At 49.9% G+C, this 23,340-nt stretch overlaps 1 protein-coding gene across 5 annotated transcripts in view; it reads left to right on the top strand.

The window, feature by feature from the left end:
- RGS3 (regulator of G protein signaling 3) overlaps positions 1-23,340 on the top strand; it is a 150,012-nt gene that overhangs the window by 28,478 nt on the left and 98,194 nt on the right. For all 5 annotated transcript variants that reach the window (XR_011484924.1, XM_020906641.2, XM_020906642.2 and 2 more), the window contains 7 exons: positions 4,721-4,771; positions 8,064-8,122; positions 9,164-9,258; positions 10,239-10,307; positions 19,555-19,615; positions 20,936-21,026; positions 21,650-21,705. Coding sequence is in view for 4 of the 5 variants with exons in the window: in XM_020906641.2 (XP_020762300.2) it covers positions 4,721-4,771; positions 8,064-8,122; positions 9,164-9,258; positions 10,239-10,307; positions 19,555-19,615; positions 20,936-21,026; positions 21,650-21,705 (482 nt within the window). In the remaining variant the exon portion in view is untranslated. The remainder of the gene's footprint in view (positions 1-4,720; positions 4,772-8,063; positions 8,123-9,163; positions 9,259-10,238; positions 10,308-19,554; positions 19,616-20,935; positions 21,027-21,649; positions 21,706-23,340) is intronic.

Raw genomic sequence — 23,340 nt, 5'->3', positions numbered from 1 at the left:
CCAGTGCCCATAGGAAGCCTGATGTGTTTGGGCTCACTTTGGCTTTGCACTGGTTCAGTTCAGTTCAGTTCAGTCACTCAGTTGTGTCCAACTCTTTGCCACCCCATGGACCGTAGCACGCCATGGCTTCCCTGTCCATCTTCAACTCCTGGAGCTTACTCAAACTCATGTCCATTGAGTCGGTGATGCCATCCAACCATCTCATCCTCTGTCATCCCCTTCCCCTCCCACCTTCAATATTTCCCAGCATCAGGATCTTTTCAAATGAGCCAGTTCTTCGCATCACGTGGCCAAAGGATTGGAGTTTCAGCTTCAGCATCAGTCCTTCCAATGAATGTTCAGGACTGATTTCCTTTACGATGGACTAGTTGGATCTCCTTGCAGTCCAAGGGACTCTCAAGAGTCTTCTCCAACACCACCGTTCAAAAGAATCAATTCTTTGAAGCTCAGCTTTCTTTATAGTCCAACTCTCACATCCGTACATGACTACTGGAAAAACCATAGCTTTGACTAGATGGACCTTTGTTGGCAAAGTAATGACTCTGCTTTTTAATATGTTGTCTAGGTTGGTCATAACTTTTCTCCCAAGGAGCAAGTGTCTTTTAATTTCATGGCTGCAGTCACCATCTGCAGTGATTTTGGAATTCTAAAAAATGAAGTCTGTCACTGTTTCCACTGTTTCCCCAGCTATTTGCCATGAAGTGATGGGATCAGTTACCATGATCTTAGTTTTCTGAATGTTGAGCTTTAAGCCAACTTTTCACTCTCCTCTTTCACTTTCATCAAGAGGCTTTTTAGTTCCTCTTCACTTTCTGCCATAAGTGTGGTGTCATCTGCATATCTGAGGTTATTGATATTTCTCCTGGAAATCTTGATTCCAGCTTGTGCTGCACCCAGCCCGGCATTTCTCATGATGTACTCTGTGTATAAGTTAAATAAGCAGGGTGACAAGATACAGTCTTGACGTACTCCTTTTCCTATTTGGAACCAGTCTGTTGTTCCATGTTCAGTTCTAACTGTTGCTTCTTGACCTGCATACAGATTTCTCAGGAGGCAGGTCAGGTGGTCTCTTTAAGAATTTTCCCCAGTTCGTTGTCATCCACACAGTCAAAGGCTGTGCAGACTTTGCATTGGTAGAGTTTCAGGGAAAAAAAATGTGTTAAACACAGATGCCTTTGGGTTGATGAGGTCCCATCCATGGCTGCTGGTCCTATATGTCTGTTGCCAACCTCCCTCTCCCACCCCACACTGGATTGGGCAGTTTTTGTAGGAGGTTTCTAAGCTCTAGGGAGCCCCAAAGTGGTAATTGCTCAGACCTTGAGCTAATAATACTGTAGATTCTCCTGGCGCCTTTCATCCAAGGACCTCCCCACCCTCCAGCATTATCTGATTCCCACACAGCTCAGAGAGTGTGATAACCCCTATTATTACTCCACCCCACAGCCAAGGACATTGTGGCTCTGAGAGGGGCTGGAACTGGAACAGGCCTCCTGGGCTTCTGAGATCAGTGTCCTGGGCAGGAAAGCAGCAGAGATTTCTGATGGGTGAAGAGCTGGATCAGGGTTGGCTGGAGTCTGAATTGCTTGGGACTGTAGCTTAAGCAGTCCAGAGTATGGGAGGCAAGATCATAGTGGTTGGTGGACTGCTGCAGAGCTATAGATGCAGAGCTTCCCTCCTTTCTGTGCTCTGCCTGCCCTTCCTGCAGCCAGCAACAAGGCATGAACCCCAGCCACCAGCCCAGTTTCATGGGGCATGTCCAGAGATGAAGAGTTGGGATGATGAGGGATGTCTCACTGTGCCCTGAGGAATGGTGGAGAGACTTTAGACTTTGATCTAAAGAAGAGAGCCTAGAGACTGTAGAGTGAGGTCCAGTCAATGAAAGGTACCAGGAGACCACATTTAACTCTATAGAGATGGGGCATTGAGCAGCCAGAATTATCTCAAAAGGGAAAGAGCTCTCATTTCAGGAAGTGAGCTCCCCATCCCTGGAGGTGATCAAGGGGAAGCAGATAACTGCTAAACAAGGCTGTCATGGATGGAGCAGATTCAGGCTTTCTGGTTGATGTACTGGTTCTCTGCAGGCCCTGTGTCCACTGGGTAGATGGAGTTCACTGGCTTCTTGAGGCTCTAGGAGGAATCTACTTGACTTGAGAGACGATTTTTCCACATATCATTGAGGACGAAGGGCGTGGTCCTCTCTCTCTCTCTGGAGAGCTGCTGGATGTCTGTGAGGATGACCTGATATTCTATTTTGTTTTTATATTGTGTTTTTAAAAATAAAAATGGTGAAAGGCACAGGAGAACCCTCATGCAGCCCCTCAATTCTTCATCTGTATTCCAGTCCTTGTCCTTCGATCGTCTTCACGTTTCCCCTCTCCCTCCCTTTGTTGCTTCCCCCTTTCCTCTCTTTCTCTTCTTTTCTGCTTATTTTTCTCTTTAGTTTTAAAAAAATTTTATTGAAGTATAGTTGATTTACAGTGTTGTGTTGATTTCTTCTGTATAGCAGGGTGACTCAGCTTTGTATATATATGTATTCCTTTTACTGAGGTTTGTCACAGGATGTTGAATATAGTTCCCCATGCTATACAATAAACCTTGTTGTTTATCCATCCTGTGTATAACAGTTTGCCTCTGCTAACCCTAGACTTCCATTCCTTCCCTCCCCTACCCGCTCTCCTCCTTGGCAACCACAGGTCTGTTCTCCGTGTGTTTCCTCTTTAATTTATTTTTAATTATAGAAGTGCTATAGGTCATGGATATATTTGTATTGTTACAACAACTCCAGTAATGGGAGATTGAAATTCCTCTTGACTTCCCTCCCTCCAATTCCCAGTCTGTTCCCTAGAGGTGATCACTGTTTTTAATTTGACATCCTTTCAGAACACACACACACACACACACACACACACACACACACAGACACCACACCAAACACAGAGAGATATATATCATGAGTATTGTTCCATTTAAAAACTTGTCTTAGGACTTCCTGGCAGTCAAGTGGTTAAGACTCCATGCTTCCAGTGCAGAAGGCATGGGTTCGACCCCTAGTTGGAGAATTAAAATCCCATATGCCTCTTGGCATGGCCAAAAAAAAAGTAATTTTGTCTCAATAATGTTCCTATTCCAGGATGCATAGCACTCTCCCATTCTTTATATCAGCCCATACTATCCCACAGCACAAATATAATTGGTTCATTGAATGATTTTCATTGATGGGTTTTTTTTAGTATTTTCAATTTTTTACAATGTTATAGAGCCACTTGAGTTTTTGTCTATGATAGTTACCTGGAAGTATAATTGCTAGGTTGAAAAATAAGGACATTTATATTTAATAGATATTGTCAGAAATTACTCTCCATTTATACTTCCTCCAAGAGGGCATGAGGGTATCTGTTTTCCTTTGTGTTTACCTACATTTGACATTATCATCTCTTAGATTTCTTGCCAGTCAGATTGAGGGGAGATGATATTTTATTGTGAATTTGCATGTCTCAGATCTCCATGAGCTTGAGCTTCTTTTTGCATGTTTATTGGCCATTTTGTCATCTCTGAATTTCCCATTTGTTGTCCTTTGCTTGTTTTTCAGTTGCCTTGTCTCATAAATCTGTTTATGGTACGTTTAATTGTAACAGACATTTAAAAAGTCTGATGGAGTCAAATGTATCTCTTTCCCCTGTGACCTCTGCATTTTTGTATCTTGCTTAAGAAGGCCTTCTCCTAACTAAGAAACATGTTAAGAGACTCTTCAGTGAGTTCTGGTCCAGGGCTCCTCAACCTTTAATGTGCATGCAACTCCCTGGGGATCTTGTTAAACTGTAGACTCGAATTCAGTAGGCCCGGGCCAGGGCTTGAGATGCTGAATTTTTTAAAATTTTGTTTTGCTGGGTCTTAGTTGCAGCACACAGGATCCCACTGTGGCATGCGGAATCTTTAGCTGATTTGTAGCACGTGGGCTCTACTTCCCCAGCCATGGATCGAACCCGGGTGCCCTGCACTGGGGGCACAGCCCTAACCACTGGACCACCAGGGAAGTCCTGAGATGTTGCATTTTTAACTCCCATGCTTCATGAGACACTTCTCCTGCTTCCCTGCTTCTCATGCTGCTGGTTCTTGGACCTCACGGTGAGCAGCAAATCTCTATGCCAAGGTCAGAGAAAGTCTCCTCAACTTTTCTTTAAGGAGGTCAGGATTCTGTGGAAGGATTCGGGGCAGTAGCATTGACTTTGAAAGATCTCTCTGCCCACAGCTGATCTCTTTCCTTTGGCTTTCCCCCCGATTCATTCCTCCCATGTCCTTGTATAGTTACTGCCTTCCCAGAACACAGCCTAGCTGTCTGCACAGCTGGAGAGCTCTGGCCAGTCCTTTAGTGTGGACTCCCGACGGAGGCCCACCCAGGGTCCTTGACTCTCAAATCTAGCCTTACTGTCATGTGGATGCAAAACCTTTTCTGATTCTAACAGTGAGAGCTTGGCTACCTGGTAAGGTAGTGAGCTCCCCATCACCAGGGGAGTGTAAGATTAGGATGGAAAACCAACACTGGAGATATTGATGCCATGAGGAGGCTTAACTAGGTGGTTTCTGAGCTCCCTTTCAACCCCAAGACTATATGAAACTTTGAATCACTTCACACGAACAAAAGCGCATACCTGTCAATGTCATTCCATGTTTCACTTGGCAAGGAAATGAGATGAAGCTGTCTCTCTTGTTGTTTCCTCAGGTCAGCTGAAGCTGTCCATTGATGCCCAGGACCGGGTTCTGCTTCTCCACAGTGAGTATGGCTGTGTTCATTGGGGCTCGCTGGGGAAGGGGTGGGCCACTTGACCTTCTGCGTGGTGCCAGGGATGAGTGGAAGTGTTATGGTGGCTAAGGCTTCTTTCCCCTCTTTGTATAGTGTCCTGCCATGTGTCCATTGAAAAAAAAATGGATATCACTTGGGACTTCTAGAGATCATCCCCCCTGGTCCCGCCCCAGTGTGGAGTTCATGGCAGGCTGGAGCAGTCTTTGGCACCTCAACATCCTCCTTGGCTCCATTGGAGTGGGGCCACAGAAGAGCTTCCCTCGCCTCCCCTTCTTCTTGCTTCCTTCCTTTCCTCTCTCTCTCTAGCTTTATCTATTCGTTCATTCACTGATGGCAGTGTAGTGTCACAGCTAGGGTAGTGTTCCGTCTTTGGAACTGGACTGTGTTTAGTTGTGTCCAACTCTTTGTGACCCTATGGACTAAAGCCTGCCAGGTTCCTCCGTCCATGGGGATTCTCCAGGCAAGAATACTGGAGTGGATTGCCATGCCCTGCTCCAGGGGATCTTCCCAACCTGGGGATCAAACCCAGGTCTCTCATGTTATGGGCGGATTCTTTGCCATCTGAGCCACCAGGGAAGCCCAAGAATGCTGGAGTGGGGAGCCCATCCCTTCTCCAGGGGCCCTTCACGATTGAAGAGCCGAACAGGGCTCTCCTGTATCGCAGGCAGATTCTTTACCAGCTGAGCCACCGGGGCAGCTTTTGGAACCAGACTGTGCTTAATTGCTCAGTCCTGTCTGACTCTTTGCGACCCCACGGACTGTAGTCTGCCAGGCTCCTCTGTCCACGGGGATTCTCCAGCAAGAATACTGGAGTGGGTTGCCATGTCCTGCTCCAGGGGATCTTCCCAACCCAGGGATCAAACTGCTTTTGGAACCAGACTGCTTGTGTCCGAATCTTGGCTGTGATTCTTTTCTTGCTGAGTGACCTTAAGCAAGCTCAGCTTCTCATCTGCTGGATGGCGATATCAGTACCTATCTTATGATAATAGTACCTATCTTATGATAATAGTACCTATCTTATGGGTTGTGACAAGGATTAAAGGAGTCAATTTTAGTAAAGCACTTAGGACAGTACCCAGCATGTGGTTAACCCTATATGAGTGTTAAGTGATATAGAAAACCATAAATTCCCCAAATAGTGATTGAACACGTCCCTATGCTAGGGGCTAGGGATGCCAAGGAGAAGTGCCCACCTCTGGGTGGTGCTGATAGGGTGGCCAGGAGAACTTGGCAGAGGGAGTGATGTCCACACTCCATCCTGAAGGAGGAAGGGGCCTGAGCCAGGCAGAGGGGAACAGGCGGGCCAGGCACTCCCCAAAGGGGGAGCCACAGGTGCCAAGGCCGGGGGTCAGAGAGGGCACAATGCACTTGAAGACTGTCTAACATGCCTGTGGCACAGAGGTTGGGACCAGGTTGTGATGGTCTGATGGGCCGCCCAGAGGATTCTGTACTTCACCCACCGTTTATCCATTTGTTCCTTCCATCCAGCGTAGAAGTAGTTACTGAGCTCCTATCATGGCCCAGCAGATCCTGCCTGTTTCTCCCACCTTCCTGGCTCTTGCGGTTCCAGGCTCCCCTCCACCCCCGTTCCATCCAGTTTTGTGCCCCCTTCACCCCCGATTACATCGTGCTTGCTCGTGCCTCTGCCTTCGCACCCACAGTTCCTTGTTTCTGAGCCTGCCTTCTTTTTTGAACGCCTTTTGAAAAGTAAGTCTCCCTTCCTCTGATTTTGTAGAAAATGTGCCTGTCTTTATCTCATTAAGACACAGGGAGGAAGGCTCATTTTGCCTCATTTTTCCCTTCCAGGAATCACCCCCTGGCCCGCCTGCAGGGCTGTTGCTGCTGCCCTGGTCCTCCTGGCAGTCCCAGTTACACTGTATACCCTGGTGTGTCCAGGGCACAGCCGGCTTCTACAACAGACGGGAGTGTAGTGAGAGTGGGACCAGATCTGCCTCACCTCCACGGGGAGCCAGGGAGACCCAAGGGTTCAGCAGGCCTGGATACTGCCCTCAACCACACCCACAGGCAGGGTACATGCAGGAACAGAAACTAGGATACCAGGCAGGATGGACCAGCAGGTGCTGTGGTCCTGGCCTTGGGGGGGCCAAGGTGACATTCCCAAGGACCAGCAGAGGGGGGTGTTTTGCCTGCCAGAGCCCGCCTCCAGCTGTGCAAACAGTTTCTGCCAAGCGCATCTTGGCTTCCTCGGTCCATTCGTCCTGCAGTTTGTTTTGGCCTCACCCCAGTCTCAGGCCCTTCATCACTTCCAGCCTGTCCCCCTCTCTCCTTTGGCTTCCCAGGCCTCACGCCTCAGACTACAGGGGCTCCGTCTGAGCCAAGGCCTAGGGCTCAATCAAAACCAAACATAAAAGAGAAAAGAGGCTCAGCTTCTGTCAGGTCTACTGTCTGATTTCTACTGGCCTCAGACAAACGAGCCACACTCGCATTCATGGCCAGACATGAACCTCACCCTGCACCTGTCCCTTGCCTTTATCTCTCCTTGTTTTCTTTAGCAAATCTTTTTGAGCAGTTACTCTGCCAGGCAATCTGCTAAGCACCTAAGCAGATCATGAGTACATGATCTCATTTAATCTGGCCACTACCATGTGAGGAGAAGGGGGCAACAGAGAATGAGATGGTTGGATGGTATCACCGACTCAATGGACATGAGTTTGAGCAAACCCCAGGAGATAGTGAAGGACAGGGAGGGCTGGCATGCTATACAGTCCATGGGGTCACAAAGAGTTGGACACAACTTAGCGACTGAACAGCAACAACCGTGTGAAGTGGATATTATTATCATTAGCCCATTATTATCACTGACCCATTAAAAAAGGGCAAATTCAGTCTCTTGGGTGAAGCAGCTTTCTCACATGGCTAGTAAGTGACAGGTTATGTTCCCCAGCTTGGCACCTCCGTCCCAAGAGGCAGTCTTGTGGGATAGCACTGGACTGGGAGTCTCGAGTTGGGGATCTAAACCCAGCTTTGTCATTCCCATTGCTCTGTGACTGGGCAGTTTTCTTGCCGCCTCATAGCCTCATGTTTGCCATTAAATGAGGGCTTGGACTCAATAAACTTTACATTCTCTTCTGGGAAGTCAGGGAATTGAACCCTATGTCTCAGTGAAGGTGCTGCCCGAGTGTTGGAGATGGTGGGAGTGGGCTGGACCAGAGAGGGGTTAATATCCAATGGTTGTTATGCAGAGTAAGAGCCTGGTAATGATTTTTCCCACCCAACCACCGCATTTTTATTCTCTGTTTAGTCATAGAAGGCAAAGGCCTGATGAGCAAGGAACTCGGCGTCTGTGATTCCTACGTGAAGGTATATGATGAGCAGGTTGTCAGGGTGGGTATGAGTGGGGTGGGGTTGGTGAGGGACCATGTCACTGAGTTCCAAGGTCCCAGCATATCTGGGGGCTTGGGGCCATTCAGTGTGGTAGCTACAGTTCCATCATTTGGTCAGTAGGCATTTATTAGGCCTAGCGAGGGGCCCTGAGCTAAGAGAGACTGGCTTCCTGCGAGGACTGGAACCTTACGGGTGAGCCTGTGCTTCACCACGTGGGTGAGCACCTTGAGCGCGTGGATAGCGGAAATCCAGAGGCGATCCCAAACCTTCTCGTGAAAAGCAACATCTTCACCCCTCTCCTCCCCCAAACCAGAGGCAGGATGGCAGTTTGGGTGCTGGGGTGGAGAGAGGATCTCTGAAGGCTGGAGGGTCCTTCTGAGTGGAGACCTTGCAGTGAAAACAGAGACCCCACAGGGGCTGGGGCGGGTGGAGGCTACTTCCAGCTGGAGGCAAAGGCCAGGCACCTCCCAAAGCATGGTGGTCAGGTGTCAGGCGCACCACTCTGCCTTCTTCCTGCAGCCTCCAGGCGGTAAGAGGCCCCTATGGGGCTGGCCAAGGTCAGGAGTAGGGTGGGGACCTGAGGCAGGGGACGAACGATGTGAGGACCGGAGTGTGGATGGGGGTCTTGGCGGATGCTGACCTGGAGCCTCCTGGGAAGGGGGCACTCGGCAGCTGCTGAGGACTTAGATGACAAAAGGCTATGTTCTTTGGGGGGAACCTCTCTGCTTGGAGGAAGAGCAGAGGTGGTCAGATTGTACCCCATCTCTGCCTGGGCCTGGGGCTGCCTCCTTGGTAACCACCCCTGAGAGGCCCTGTCCCAGCATCTGACTACAGTGCCTCCAGCCCAGGGCTCCTCTTTCTTTCCCGGCATCTGGAGGACTCCATACTGTCCTCTGAAGAGGCTGGTTTGAAGGGTGCTGGAGAAGACGTAACTTGGAGATACACAGAGTCAGCCATCGGGCTTAGGTGATCAGGTGGCTCTGACATCATCTAACCCTTACTTTTCTCCCATTCGAGATTTCTTTGATCCCTGAAGATAATCGACTATGCCGCCAGAAGACACAGACCATTCCGGACTGCAGAGATCCTGTCTTCCATGAGCACTTCTTCTTGTAAGAGTCTGGTGTGGCTGGGTCCTCGAGAGGAGAGGCAAGGCGTGTTTAGCTGAAACAACTCTGTCTGCCAACTCTAGAACCAGATCTAAGCAGAAAAACAGTGACTTCTAAAGGATGTCTTTGTTTTCTCATTCACTTGTGTCCTCGCATCCCTGGCACCCGGCCCGGCAGCGAGGTCCACAGTGATAAGGTATCACGTGACTGCTTCTCAGAACGAAAACGCCCAGCCCGAGGCTGGCAGCCCCTGAAAAAAAGGAGGCAATTTCCCACTGTGCCTCGGGCCAAACTTTCTCCTTTAGCAGGAGGAATTTTCCAAGCTGAGGGCTGTTTTGCTTCCCTACCCGCCCCTCCCCAACTTGCTAACCTCTCTGAGCCTTGGCTTCCTTATTTGTAAAATAGGGCTAATAATAGTGCCGAGCTCAGAGCTCAGAGAGAGCGGAGGTGTAAATGAGACAGTGTAACACAGAGTGTCGGGTGGTGTAATTATTATTTCTTTCCCTCCTCCCTGAACTCTGGGGCCAATGGGAAGGCAACGGACATTTTATATTTTCTTATTAGTGAAGATTAATCATATTTTGTTATTTTCCTTACTACACCCGGTAATTTTGCTTATGGTAGAAAAATAGAAAAGATCGGCACACAGAAAGAAGAGAGAAAGTACTTCTAGTCCTGCTACTCACTGAGATGTTCTGTGGCATTTCTTTTCAGGTCTTTGAATTTGTGTGGGCGTGTGTTTACAAAGATGGAATTGTTGTATCATGTCGTGTTGTAACCTCCTTTTCATCCATAACAATGTAATGTAAACTCTTTCATGAACATAAATATTCACATCCCACTCTATTCGGGCTCTACTTTGTTTAACCAGCTCCTTATGGTTGGGTGTTCAGGTTATTTCCAAGAGTCGCCGTTAATGAGGGCCTGTTTGGGTCTGGACCAGAGCTTGGCTCTGCTAACACTCTATGTGGTTTGCTTTGCAGTCCTGTCCAAGAGGAAGACGAACAGAAGCGCCTCCTGGTCGCTGTGTGGAACAGGGCAGGTGACTCCAGGTGAGGGGAACCGCTGAGCTGAGGAGAGACCTGCTCTGGGCTTGTGTGTGGCAGCCAGACAGCTAGCATAATGTGGGGGCCCAAGTAGCGCTTAGATGAATGAATGGTAGTGGTTACATCGGAGAGGCCGCCACCCCCGTGAGTTCCTGTCACTCCAGGTGATGCCACGGATCTTGTTAGCAAGGTGCATTTGCTGAGCCCTTGGTATCAACAGGACACTGTCTTGGCCACTGAAATGCCAACCAGCCTATGTGTGGCTTCTGCTCCAAAGCCACCTACTTTCAGGAGGGGATAACAGGCTGTGTGTGGAGGCAAACGATAGTCACAGCACACACAGGCTCAGCCCCACGGGAGTAGAAGCTCCATGAAACACGGGCCCATTTCTCTCTTAGTCACCACTGCACCCAGTGCCTAGCATGTAGATATCTGGTGATTATTGGGTGAATGAATACAGGAATGCAATGAGTACTAGGATAGTAAGTCTGGGAAGAAGGAGAGTTCATTATGGGCTGAGGCGACCGAGGAAGGCTTCATGCAAAAAGTGGGATCTTCAACTTGGGGCAGAGTGCAAGAATGAGACAAGGAGAATAGTAGGTTGGATAGGGCATGGCAGGCAGGGGCACAGCACGAGCTGAGGCAGGAGGCAGGAGCAGGCGCGGTGGGCTCCGGCTGCCCTGAGGGGGCCGGGAGCTGCAGAGTCTGTGCAGGAGGATCCACACAGGTCGATCTTTCAGGCAGCCCAGGACACAGGAGGTGGATGTGGTCATGAGTCTGGGGCCCAGTACGGAGCAGGGCAGCACTGCTGGGTGGTGAGGGTGAGAGTTGGCTGCTGAGGGAAGGGAAGAGGGTGAGATCACTTGACAGTGTGGCTGCTGTGAGCAGCTGGGGCTCGTTCAGCTGGTGCATTGAAGGAAACCTGGGAGACTCTGTGGCCAGTAACATCCATCCAACAGTCATAGAACTGAAAATGGTGACTGAAAAGGGGCCCAGGTGAATGAAAACTGACTCAACTCACCAGGTTAGAGCCAGAGAATGTTTGGGCCCTCAGTGCTTTTTGGTACCCTAAACTTGATAGCCAGCATAACTTTTCAAGTTGAGCCTTCCTCAACCTGCATTGATGCTTTTGAACTGTGGTGCTGGAGAAGAAGATTCTTGAGAGTTCCTTGGGCAGCAAGATGAAACCAGTCAGTCCTAAAGGAAATCAACCCTGAGTATTCATTGGAAGGACTGATGCTAAAGCTGAAGCTTCAATAATTTGGCTACCTGATGGGAAGAGCCAACTCATTGGAAGAGACCCTGATGCTGGGAAAGATTGAGGGCAGGAGGAGAAGGGGATGACAGAGGATGAGATGGTTGGATGGTGTCATGAACTCAATGGACATGACTTTGAGAAAACTCTGGGAGATAGTGAAGGACAGGGAAGCCTGGTGTGCTGTAGTCCATGGGATCACAAAGAGCTGGACCCGACTGAACCCTGAACAACAGCCTGCATAATGAAAGGTTTGTCTTTCAGTCGAGTGTCTACTTGTTACCATGGCCTGGTGCTCGTGGTACTGTAGATCTCATTCATTGAGCTGCCCTTTCGTGGCCACCCATGTGACAGCTCTGTTGCAGGGGCTGGGGACACATGGGGTCAGTCAGAGACCATCCTGCTTGGGAGAGGACCTCTGATGGAGACTTGAGGGTGTGGGTGAGGAGGAGACATGTTGATAACAAGAGCAACCATTTCCTGGGTGTTAACCACAAGCCAGGGCTTAACAGTGCCTTATCTCATTTAGTTCTTAAGACAACTCTGAAGGAAAGTACATGTTTGTCTTTAAGTTTTCAGAAAAGGAGACTGAAGCTAAGGTCACATGGCGGTGAACAGTACAGGCAAAATGGGAACCCGGGTATTGAGACCCTGGAGTCTTCAGTCTCCGCGGGTAGAGTGCAGAGGGCCGGGCAGGCACGGGGCAGGATTTGCAAACTTGGTGGTGGGCTTCCCTGGTGGCTCAGAGGTTAAAGCACCTGCCCGCAATGTGGGAGACCTGGGTTCGATCCCTGGGTCAGAAGATTCCCTGGAGAAGGAAATGGCAACCCACTCCAGTATTCTTGCCTGGAGAATCCCATGGACAGAGGAGCCTGGTGGGCTACAGTCCATGGGGTCGCAAAAGAGTCGGACACAACTGAGAGACTTCACTTTCACTTTCACTTTGGTGTTGCTAGAGGGTTCATTACAAAGTAGGGATTGGCTGGAGATAAGATGGATAAGAAGATGGCGTAAACTAAACGGATGAGTCTATAGGTTTTCTTTGGAGTGTGAGTTTCTCTGAAGGGTCAGTAGTTCTCAATCCTGGCAATGCATCAGAATCATCAGGGATGCTTGTGGGTAACCTCGGTTCCCAGGTAACACATAAGATTGATTAAATCCAGATTTTCAAGGGCAGGGCCTAGGAATCTGCATTTACACAGGTTCTCAGGGTGAACCTCATGCAGCCAGTTTGGTGTTTGGGAATCTGGTGATGAGGCGATGCTGAAGGGTGCTGAGCAGAGGAATTACAGGGGTGTATTAAGCTCTATCACTCTGATAAGTCTTTGGAAGGTTGGGGAAGAGCTGGGAGATTCTTGTGGTGATCTGTGAGAGAGATGATTTGGGATAGAGAGGCGGGAAACAGACTCATGTGCATTTAGGAGCCTAAACCAATAGTACTTACCGGTGATTTGGCTGTGAGCGCAGTGGGAGAAGCCAAGGATGACTCCTGGCTGGCCAGTGATGTCTCTAGCGGTCAAAGTGCACTGGAGGGGAAGGGAGAGCAGCTTTGGATAGGGCGGAATGGAGGTCCCTGGAGGGCAACCCGCTGAGAACTGTGTAGGAGAGATGCCTTTGCTGACCTGGAGCGCAGGGGAGAGAGAGGTCTGTGACCAAGGGTCAGAACCCTGTCTTGAAAGGACGGACACAGGAAGGGAAAGCCCTGAAGGAGACAGAGGCGGCGTGGGTGCCGAGTCGCTTGTCGAGACTGACTCTTTGTGACCCCATGGACCATAGCCCACCAGGCTCCTCTGTCCTTGGCATTCTCCAGGCAAGAGTACTGAAGTGGGTTGCCATGCCCTTCTCCAGGGGATCTTTCTGAGCCAGAGAGGAACTCGCATCTCTTATGTCTCTTGCATCGGCAGGCGAGTTCTTTACCACTAGAGCCTGGTGGGCTGCTGTCCATAGGGTTGCACAGAGTTGGACACGGCTGAAGTGACTGAGCATGTGTGCATGCATTGGAGAAAGAAATGGCAACCCGCTCCAGTGTTCTTTCCTGGAGAATCCCAGGGACAGAGGAGCCTGGTGGGCTGTCATCTGGGGTCGCACAGAGTCGGACACAACTGAAGCGACTTGGCAGCAGCAGCAGCAGCAGTGCCGTCTGGGAAGCACAGAGGAGGGGTGGCAGGCAGACAGAAGGATGCCTGGTGAGCCCCCTGGACAGGGGCGAGGAGTGGAGCGGGAGCCGGAGGTAGACACCACACTGTGGGAGTCGCCATGTCCTCTGCTACGGCTGCTGCCCTGCAAGAGCGGAGTGAGCCGGGCGGAGCCGGCTGGGGAAGCGGCAGCAATGCACTTGTCGGTTTTTGGAAAAGAGAGTGAGGCCGGGGAAAGTGAGTCAGCACCCAGGGAGGCAGCGTGAGAGAGGCAGTGTCTCCACTTGTTGCCTATTTTGGGAAAGTGAGATTCCTTATTCAACAAAACACAGTCAAGCTTGTGGTCACAGTCCCAACCCCAAGCTCCAAGAGGGACAGAGCAGGCGCAGACAGGCCTGCTTTCCGAACAGATGGCCCTGCCCGAGGTGCCAGCACCACAGTGGCCGGCTCGGGGCGGGAGGCATGGTTATCGATCCAGCTCTGAGTGAGAAGAAGCCTCTGAGCTGCAGGGGACAGGCAGAGCCATTGCCAGAAACCCCTGCCCTGCCGAACACTCTGAAATCAAACTGTGAGTCTTTGAAGGACGGACATTCAGCTTAGCTACGTGAAGGACAATTACAGAAGGAAGGAAGCAAACATTTATGAACCCTTCTCTGTGCTAAGCACTGTACATACGTTATCTCGTTTAATCCTCGCAACGACCCTCAGAGGTAGGAATTACTATTGTCTGTCTCTTCAGGGATGAGGAAACCGAGATTTACTAAGGCCAAGGAACTTGCCCAAGGTGACATCATTGCTCATGTTTATCAAGCACTTCATGTCCAGCACATGTGTGGACCTTAAGCATATTTAATCATTATCTCTTGTGTGGACACAGTATCCTCACAATACCATATAAGGTAGGCATTATTCATGTTTCTCTTTTACAGGCACAGAGAGGTTAAGTAACTTGCCCAAGGTAACACAGCCAGCAAGTGGTGAAAACAAGACACAAGTGCAGGTAGCCTGGCATCAAACCACATGCTATAGGTACCCTTGACTGGCTCACACAGGTGGAAAAAAGCTCCAAAGCCAAACTTTTTCTGTATCAGTGTGCTTATGCCTCAGGCCACCTCTCACAGCATTTTTAATAGTTTTATGTAAGTCATCCAACTGACTATGTGGCGGTTACATTTTGAGACTGATAGGAGATGAAAGGGGGAGCATCTGTTTCATGAATTCTCGCGATCCTTCCAGGGACTGCTGTGAACACATAGAAGAGAAACAAGATGGTTCAGTGCTGGGAGAGGCAGGCTGATTTCAGCTCCTGTGGTGAGCATGGTGGGAGCTGAGGAGAACCAGGCCTCAGGGCAGTAGATTCTGGCATAACTGCTCCTCTCTGTGAGACGGTGGACAGGTCACTTCCCGGCTCTGGGCCCCAGTTTCCTCACCTGTAAAATGCAGAGATCTCAAAGGTTTCTTTCAACTTGGGTTTCTGTGAGTTTTTAAGACGTTATAGAGATTTTCAAACATATGCAAAATTAGAAAATATTGTATAGTAAACCCTCATATACTTGTAGCCCAGCTTCCTCAATGATCAATACGTGACCAGTTTTACTTCATTTATGCCCTCACCCACTTTCCCTTCCTCCAGTGGATTATTTTAAAGCAAATCATCTCATCTGAGCTATAGATCTCTCTAAAAGATGACTTAAAAAAACCAACCACAATGCCATTATCATATTTAAAAATTAATAGTAACTCCTTAATATCACTGACTATGGAACTGAACTACTTAAAAGTTTTGTTCGAGGATGTGGAAAAAGCCAAATTGAAGCTTCTAGTGTTAATCACGATATTTTCAGAACTTGTAGTAAGAGAAAACAGTCTTAGAATTGTACTGTTATGTACCAAGTTAAAAAAAAAAAACAACCTAAAACACACACAACATATGTTTGAAGAACATAATCTTTTATGCTAATAGTAACTACATATATGGAGAGGCTGTTTGCTGTGTGTTGCACACCATCTTTGTCCCCTTTGCTCTTTGAGCTACTTTATAAACCACCCCAGTGCCAAATACAGCACTGTAAAGTTAGAAAGCTTGTGACCAGAGATGGGGACTGAGACCAAGGAAAGAGAAGATGAATGGAAAAATGTGTGTGCAATTTAAGTCATCAAATTAAAAATAAATTGAGATTAAATGGAATAAGTCTGTAACACAAATAGTTTAAGGCCCCTGAGAGAGAAAAGTAAAGTGCATCCCCTTAAAATAATGCATTTTCTTTTTGTAGCGGGTTTCCTATTGTGTGCTCAAAAATAAACTGAGCTGAGTATAGCCATCTCTCTGTATCCACTGGGTATTAGTTCCAGGACCCCTGTGGATACCAAAATCCATGGATGCTCAAGTCCCTTCTATAAAGTGGGGTAGCACGGTTGGTCCTCCATATCCATGGGTTCCTCATCCTTGCATATGGAGGCCTGGCTGTACTATTGCCCATGAATGCTCCATGAAGCCTTACCTCTGAGCCTTTGTACCAGCTGTTTCCTTTGCCTGAAATGCTCTTCCTTTCATTCTCTCTGGCTGAACTCCTTAGACCTTCTTTGAATATCTCAGTTCTAAACCACTTCTTGCCTCTCTAAGCATTCAGCATTTATTGTCGGCACTGCTCATCTGTCAATCTCACCCCCTCTAGTGACATCCCTTGTATTGCTGCCTTGAACTGCTGTTTAAATTCCTGAGTGTTTGTCTTGTTTCCTTAATGCTGGGGCTCCTTGCCCAGTGCCTGCCAACATAGAAATGATGGATTCATCCATTTGTCAAACCTTCACCAAGTTCAGGGTTCAGCCTTCAGAAGTGCCCAAGTCTTGGCCCCTGAGACTCTGCGCCTAGCGAAATTTCAGGCGGTCACCAGTTCCCAAGTTTATTACTTGACCAGTAGATTGCCATGTGTTCAGGTTGTGCATAAAAGGTCTTTCTTCTGCTAAAGGTTTTTGAAAACAGGCTTCAGGAGTAGCTAATCGAAGAACACTTAGAGGTTCCTGTTATGGACATTGATTGTGACAATTTGCTGGGCCTGAATTATCATGAAATCATTGGAGGCCCCTTCGCAGGAAACAAAGCTCATGGGAGGCTATCAACCATTTAGCATTCTCTGAGCACCAGGGGATGAAAACTCCACTTATTGAAGAGCAGGAAGAGGCAGCCTTTATTACAGCTAAAGCATTGTGCCTGGGAGATTTAGGCAGTTACAGCCATACCCAGGGTGAAAGGAAAATGTACAGCAAGGCAGTGTGGGCACCTGGATACCAGCTGGGTTGCTCTTGAATGTGTTGACAAACAAAATGAAATCCGTGATGAGGACTTTGGCAAAGTCTTGACAAGGCCTTTCTGGAGCGGCAGCTCAGGTCAGTGGCCACCACTCGTGTTGGTCACTGCGGCTGCCCCTCCATTCGTGCTGTCTTGGCCACGTGCCAGGAGGGAGGAGGGTTTGTTTTTGGTGGTGGGTGGGGGGTGGATGGGGATGGGTGGCTTGAATGGAGTGACTGCACTGTCCTCCAGGGGGAGATGATTAATCTGGCCTGGTGAGATGGGAGGGGGCTGGCAAGGGGGAGGGAGCCCGCGCGCAGCCCAGGCTGCAGGAAAGGGGGGCAGGAAGAGAGCGTGGAGGGTGAGGAGTAGCAGAATGAGGGCAGCTGGTGAGACAGGGCCCGGTGCAGAGTGAGCCTCTGCAGGGAGGGGCGCCGGGCCTGAGGATCAGCGGCCATCATCCTGCCCCTCGCTCGGCTGGGCTATCTGCGAGAGCCCATTTTGCTTTGCTTAAGACTTTCGGGTGGTAGGCCGCCGCCACCCTTTCTGGAGAATCCAAACAAAATGTATTTGTAAAGACAGTGTAGACCTCTGGTGCTCGCCAGGGCAGGCCTGGGTGTGTGCCCCGTAGGCTCCCTTGGACAGCTTTCTCCAGACGTCTGTGTCCAGCCCCCACCTTGGACCTACCGGGCCTGGAGCCCGGGAGCAGGCTCTGGGGCACAAGATTCAGACAGGCTCTTCAGGGGGTTCAGTGGACTGGCTCAGGCCCCCCCATTGCCCAGTCTCCGGGGAGGCTCATCTCCAGGGAGTTAGTTCGGTCCAGGCAGTTTGTTCCATCCTCGGCTTTGAAATTGTACCTTCCCCAGAACATGCTGACTCCTTCGTCCATGTGGGTCCCTCAGATATTGAAGTCAACCGTCAAGGTTCCGCTCCAATCTTTTTATTTTTTAATATTTATCTACTTATTTGGCTGTGTCGAGTTGTAATGGCAGCCTGTGGGGTCTTCATTGCATCATGTGGGATCTTTTGTTGCAAAGCACAGATGCTCTGGTCTACACCGCATGCCCTCCAGAGTGCGCAGGCTTTAGTAGTTGCAGCAGGTGGGCTCTCTAGTTGCAACATGCTGGCTTAGTTGCTCTGTGGTAGTGAGATTTTAGTTCCCTGACCAGGGATCGAATCCGCCTCTCTTGCACTGCAAGGCAGATCCTTAACCACTGGACCATCAGAGAAGTCCCTTCTGCTCCAGAGTTAATACCTGTGTTGTTTCTCGATTAATAGCTGTTAATATTAAACCAGTCTCTGAAGGAGACTGACTTGGGGATGTGCTAAGAGAGAAGAAAAGAGAGGTGGGGAAAAAAGTGACTCTAGTGTTAGGCTAGAGAAAGATGTGGTAGGATACAATACTTTCAAATACATTTATACTGTTTTTTTTTTCCTGATTCTGAAAGAAGCACTTGTTCCCTGTGAAAATTTAAAAATGTTAAAAAACTCAAGGGAGAAAACAAAACCCTTTCTTATCCCACCTACCAGATACAGCTATTGTTAATATTTTGGTGGGTATCTTTCTCAATAATCTATAGATTTGTAAACTTGATTTTTGCTCATAATAGCAGGATTATATTTTGCATTTCAGTAATGTTCATCTATAACTGTCATTCTTGGGCTTCTTTGGCGGTTCAGTCGGTAATGAATCTGCCCGCAATGCGGGAGACCTGGGTTGGGAAGATCCCCTGGAGGAGGGCAGGGCAACCCATTCCAGTATTTTTGCCTGGAGAATCCCTAAGGACAGCGGAGCCTGGCATGCCGCAGTCCACGGGGTCAGAAAGAGTCGGACATGACTGAGCAGCTAAGCACACAGCACATACTATCGTTATTGAAAGCTGCCAAGTATCAATCAGTCCCTGATTGTTGGACATCGGAACTCAGCGATGAACATTTTTCAGGAACTTTGAATCACTCTTCGTCAAGTAGGATCCAACCTAACTCAAGCCTGTCGACACTGCATGACATTCCCACGAGTCCTGACCCTGGCTCATGTCTATTTGCCCAGCTGGCAGTCAAGTCGGATTGGTATTGGGAACTTTGGTGTGTCAGGTCGATTTGAACCTTAATTTGAAGCCGTCCAAGCACTAACCAGCTCCTGCCTGGACCCAAGACAAAGCTTCTTGAGCTTTAAGTCCCATCACTTTTCTCCTGAATTCAGCATCACCAGCTGATGTGGGAGCTGAAATTCCCTGTGGGGACCAGCTCTTCAGACCTACAGCACCAGAACAGCTCAGACCTCCAAAGTAGCTCCGAGCTTCTCTGATGGGTTTCCCATGGGGCTCAACTACTGTAAGTCCTGTGATGTTAGGAAGGGGATCAACTCAGCCTCATTTTTTTTCCTTTGTGAAATGGAGAAAATAGCTCCACTCCAGCCTAACTCACAGAGTTGGAAAGATCAAATGAGATGATGCAGGTAAAAGTGCTTTGTAAACTGCAGTGCACCAGGCAAACCGATGTTACACTCTACAGTTGACCTCCTCATATAGCGCAATGAGAAGGTGCTGATGTGAGCATATCTTGTTCTCCCAGACAGAGTGGACTTATCGGCTGCATGAGCTTCGGGGTGAAGTCCCTCCTGACTCCGGACAAGGTGGGTGCAAGGGGAGCTTCTGGCAGAATCAGGCCATCTAGGCTGTGGCTGGTGCAGGCAGGGGCCTTTGTCTGGAAGCCCTGGGGCGGGGCTTCTGTCTGTGAGATGGTGCCCCACTGAGACCACACTGTCACCTGCGTGACCGTGGCTCCCCCATCTTAGCTCTTTCACATCAGAGACCAGTTAGGTGGCTCCAAGTCTTCCCAGGAGGCTCTGGGTCTGGTGCCTTCTCTAAGGACACTGGCAGGTCCTTCAGAGCTCAGAGTACTCCCTACCCTGGAGGATGAAGACTGGTTGCTTCTCATGGTCTGTTCCGGAGTCCCCTTGATGTTGTGGGCCAGGTCTTGTGTTTCTGGGCCTTGCAGGTGCTCAGGGATGGAGTGAGTGCCTGGTGGAGCTTTCCTTCAGGCAGGTGAGGACTCTGGGATCTGGAGGCCCCTGTCTGTGGGTGGCCAGACCCTTACCCATCTCTACTTGGACTGCACTCCCTGCACTGGAGGCTTTTGAGCAGGGAAGGGAGTGCTCCTCTCGCACATCCCTGGAGACGTCCTGGTGGCCTGCTCCATCCTGCCACCCAGCTCTGTGTCTTGGAAGTGAAGTCTGGGGTAGGTGACTGAGGGCTCTATTCTGCATGTGGGTCCCAAATATCTTAACTGCAGCCTTGGCCTTCCTTCCTGGGTGGAGATGTCCCTCCACCCCCACCTGGAGCCTGCTCAGGAGCCTCAGGTTGCCTGTTCTCCTCTGTTCTGTCAACCTTTATTTTGCTCCTTCTGTGTACCAGGCTTTTCTGGTGGCTCAGATGGTAAAGAATTTGCACGCAATGTGGGAGACCTGGCTTTGATCCCTGGATTGAGAAGATCCCCTGGAGAAGGAAATGGCAACCTACTCCAGTACTCTTGCCTGGAGAGTTCCATGAACAGAAGAGCCTGGCAGGCTACAGTCCATGGGATCGCATAGAGTTAGACATGAATGAGCGACTAACACTTTCACTTTATGTGTGCTAGGAACAATGCTAGGCACATCACAGAGCCTTGTATAGCCTAGCTGGGGAGGCGGGCCTGTGAGTTGACTTGTTCTTCAGGGACAAGAGATGGTGGGAATTCAGCAAAGGGGAGGACCAGCTCTGCCTGGAGCATCAGGGAGGGCTTGTTGGAAGGGGAAGACATGGCATCTCCCACATCTTCCACATTTGTGGAAGGGAGGCTTGTGTGTCTGTCCCTGCAGAGATTCTGCTCCTGAGGGAGGCACTCAGCGGATTGGGGGCTGCCTGCCCCATGCCCTCTGCCTCCTCTGAGAATATCACGCCTTCTCTCATGACAGGAGATCAGTGGCTGGTACTACCTGCTGGGGGAGGACCTGGGCCGGACCAAACACCTGAAGGTGGCCAGGCGGAGACTGCGGCCCCTGAGAGGTGCGTGCACACCACCTTTAGTTCTGCCCAGATACTCTGCTGTTCCTGGGCTCCCCTCCTCCCTTCCTGCATAGTAGCATCCGTCACTGTGTTTTCTGGCATGAGTCACCTCACCCCAGGCCGCCTTCAGACCCTGGGTCCAGGAACTTCTCACAGGCACCTGCTGGAATGTAGCCTCGTGTCCGTGACGCCTTTACTTATCTGGTTAGGCTTTCCTTGGAGAGAGTTGTGGCCTGACCCCAAGTGGCTCAGCTCCCCTGGCCTCTAGATCATGGAGGGCTGGGCTTCTGGACCTTCCCGCATGGCCTCCTCCTCAGGGTCAGTGATCTCAGGAACCCCTACAGGCTGCCTGGCTGACCTTGGGGTGCCCACCTCTGCAGACAGGCAGTGTGGGCCCTGCTGTGGGGCCTGAGGATTTTCGCCTTGTGCTCTGCCCTTCCTGCATGCAGACCTGGCTCCTGACCTCTGCCTGGCCTGAGCTGGGGCACTACCACACCCTGGAGGCCAGCAGTGACTGGGCCACCACGTGGGCCTGGCACCCTGGCCTGGGCCTCTGGGTGGTCTGTGGGACAGGCACTTAGATGCCAATAGAGACTTTCTGACTCTGCTGTGTCACCTTCCAGAACCGTTGTTGAGCATGCCAGGAGGTGAGGATGCTGAGAACGGGGAGAAACTCAAGGTAGGTGGACCTAAGCCCGGGCAGGACTGATGGGCCCTGAGCACTGCTCTGGGTTCTAACCTGCTTCTGGTCAGTCCCTTGGCCCAGGAGACCCCTGAACAGCGGGTCTGTTCCCGGCAGCGTTTGGTGCGTGAAACTCCGAGTCACTTGGTGCTTGGAGACCCAGCAAGTTGTGCATTTTTAAGAGGTTATTTCTGTGCTTTCCTTGGGTTACTCACGCTTGATGCAGCAATAGGGAGAGAGCCAGGTCCCGGTCCCTGGAGATGGAGGCATCTGGGTCGTACTGACTTCCTGTCTCTTGAAGTCGAGTCCTCCTTCCCGAGGTCCCCTCAGACCCTTGCTCCCCCGCCCCCCGGTGTTATGACCCAGCTCCCCTTCAGGTTCGGCCTCCCCACCCCCACCACGGTGCCATGGAGCGGCTGTCACGGGACCGTGAGATGGGTTCTCACTTCTTTAGGACTTCGAATCTGGAGAGGAGCCTTCCCATGGGGATTCTGGGATATTTATCCAAATCCATCTCTGCCAGCCATGGGAGGTGATCTCTGGTTTTCCCTAACAACTCAGACAGGGAGAAACAAGCTCCCAGCGCGTGAGCAGGCCCGCTGTTGTTCCCTAACGTGACCCTGTGCTGCCTCTGAGGTGGTTGTTAACTACCAGTCCCCTAGATGAGTGGGATGTGTAAGGTTCAGAGATGTTAGGTCACTCTCCATAAGCCACACGCCAGCAAGTAGCAGAGGTACTGAATTACAGCTTCAGGTATGGCTGCCTCCTGCAAGTGGCCTAGTTGGGAAAACAGGGCAGTGAGTGTTTTCTGTGAGCACATATGACATTTAGGTGTATTATTATCTCTAAGACATTTCCCCTTTCATTTACTCAAATCATTCACTCATTCATTCATTCATTCATTTTTTTTTTTTAATATTTATTTATTTGGCTGTGCTGGGTCTTAGTTGTAGCATGTGGGCTCTTGAGTTGCCACGTGTGGAATCTAGTTCCCTGACAGGGGATTGAACCTGGCTCCCCCTACTTTGGGGCCGCAGAGTCTTAGCCACTGGACCACCAGGAAAGTGCCTCATTCATTAGATATTTATTGAACATCTACATGGGCCAGGCCTTGTGCCAGGTGCTGACCTATAGCTGTCCACAGTTCAGAGGTCCCTGTCCTCATGGAGTGTACAGTCTAGAGCTGTGGTGTTCAGTACGGCAGCCACTAGCTACCTATGGCTACTGAGTATTTGAAATGTGGCTAGTATGAACAAAGACCTGAATTTTAAATTTTATTTAATTTGAATTAATTTTAATTTCAACTGCACTTGTGTCTAATTGCTGCCATATAGGATAGCACAGTATTAGAGTAACTTGCCAGGTCTCTGTTTTCTGTGGCTCCGTGCCGGGTTTCAAAGCTTTCCTCTAGCTTCAGTGGGGGAGCTGAAAGGCCCTTCTCTGTTCATGCTGAGCACGGAGAGGAGGGGGACCTGGGAACCTGCCTGGGGATTCATGGGAATTGCATAAGCAGGTTTCTGGGTGGCCTGGGAGAGTCCTGCTTCGGGCTGGACTTTGCACACAGACGCGTTATTGCGAGGTGTGTTTGATTTTCCTGGGCTTGTACCCTCGGAAATGTCTGTAGGACCCAGC

The sequence above is a fragment of the Odocoileus virginianus genome, chromosome 31 (genome assembly GCF_023699985.2).
Source record: "Odocoileus virginianus isolate 20LAN1187 ecotype Illinois chromosome 31, Ovbor_1.2, whole genome shotgun sequence".
NCBI classification, from domain to species: Eukaryota; Metazoa; Chordata; class Mammalia; order Artiodactyla; family Cervidae; genus Odocoileus; species Odocoileus virginianus.
This window is presented reverse-complemented; position numbering and strand designations above follow the sequence as displayed.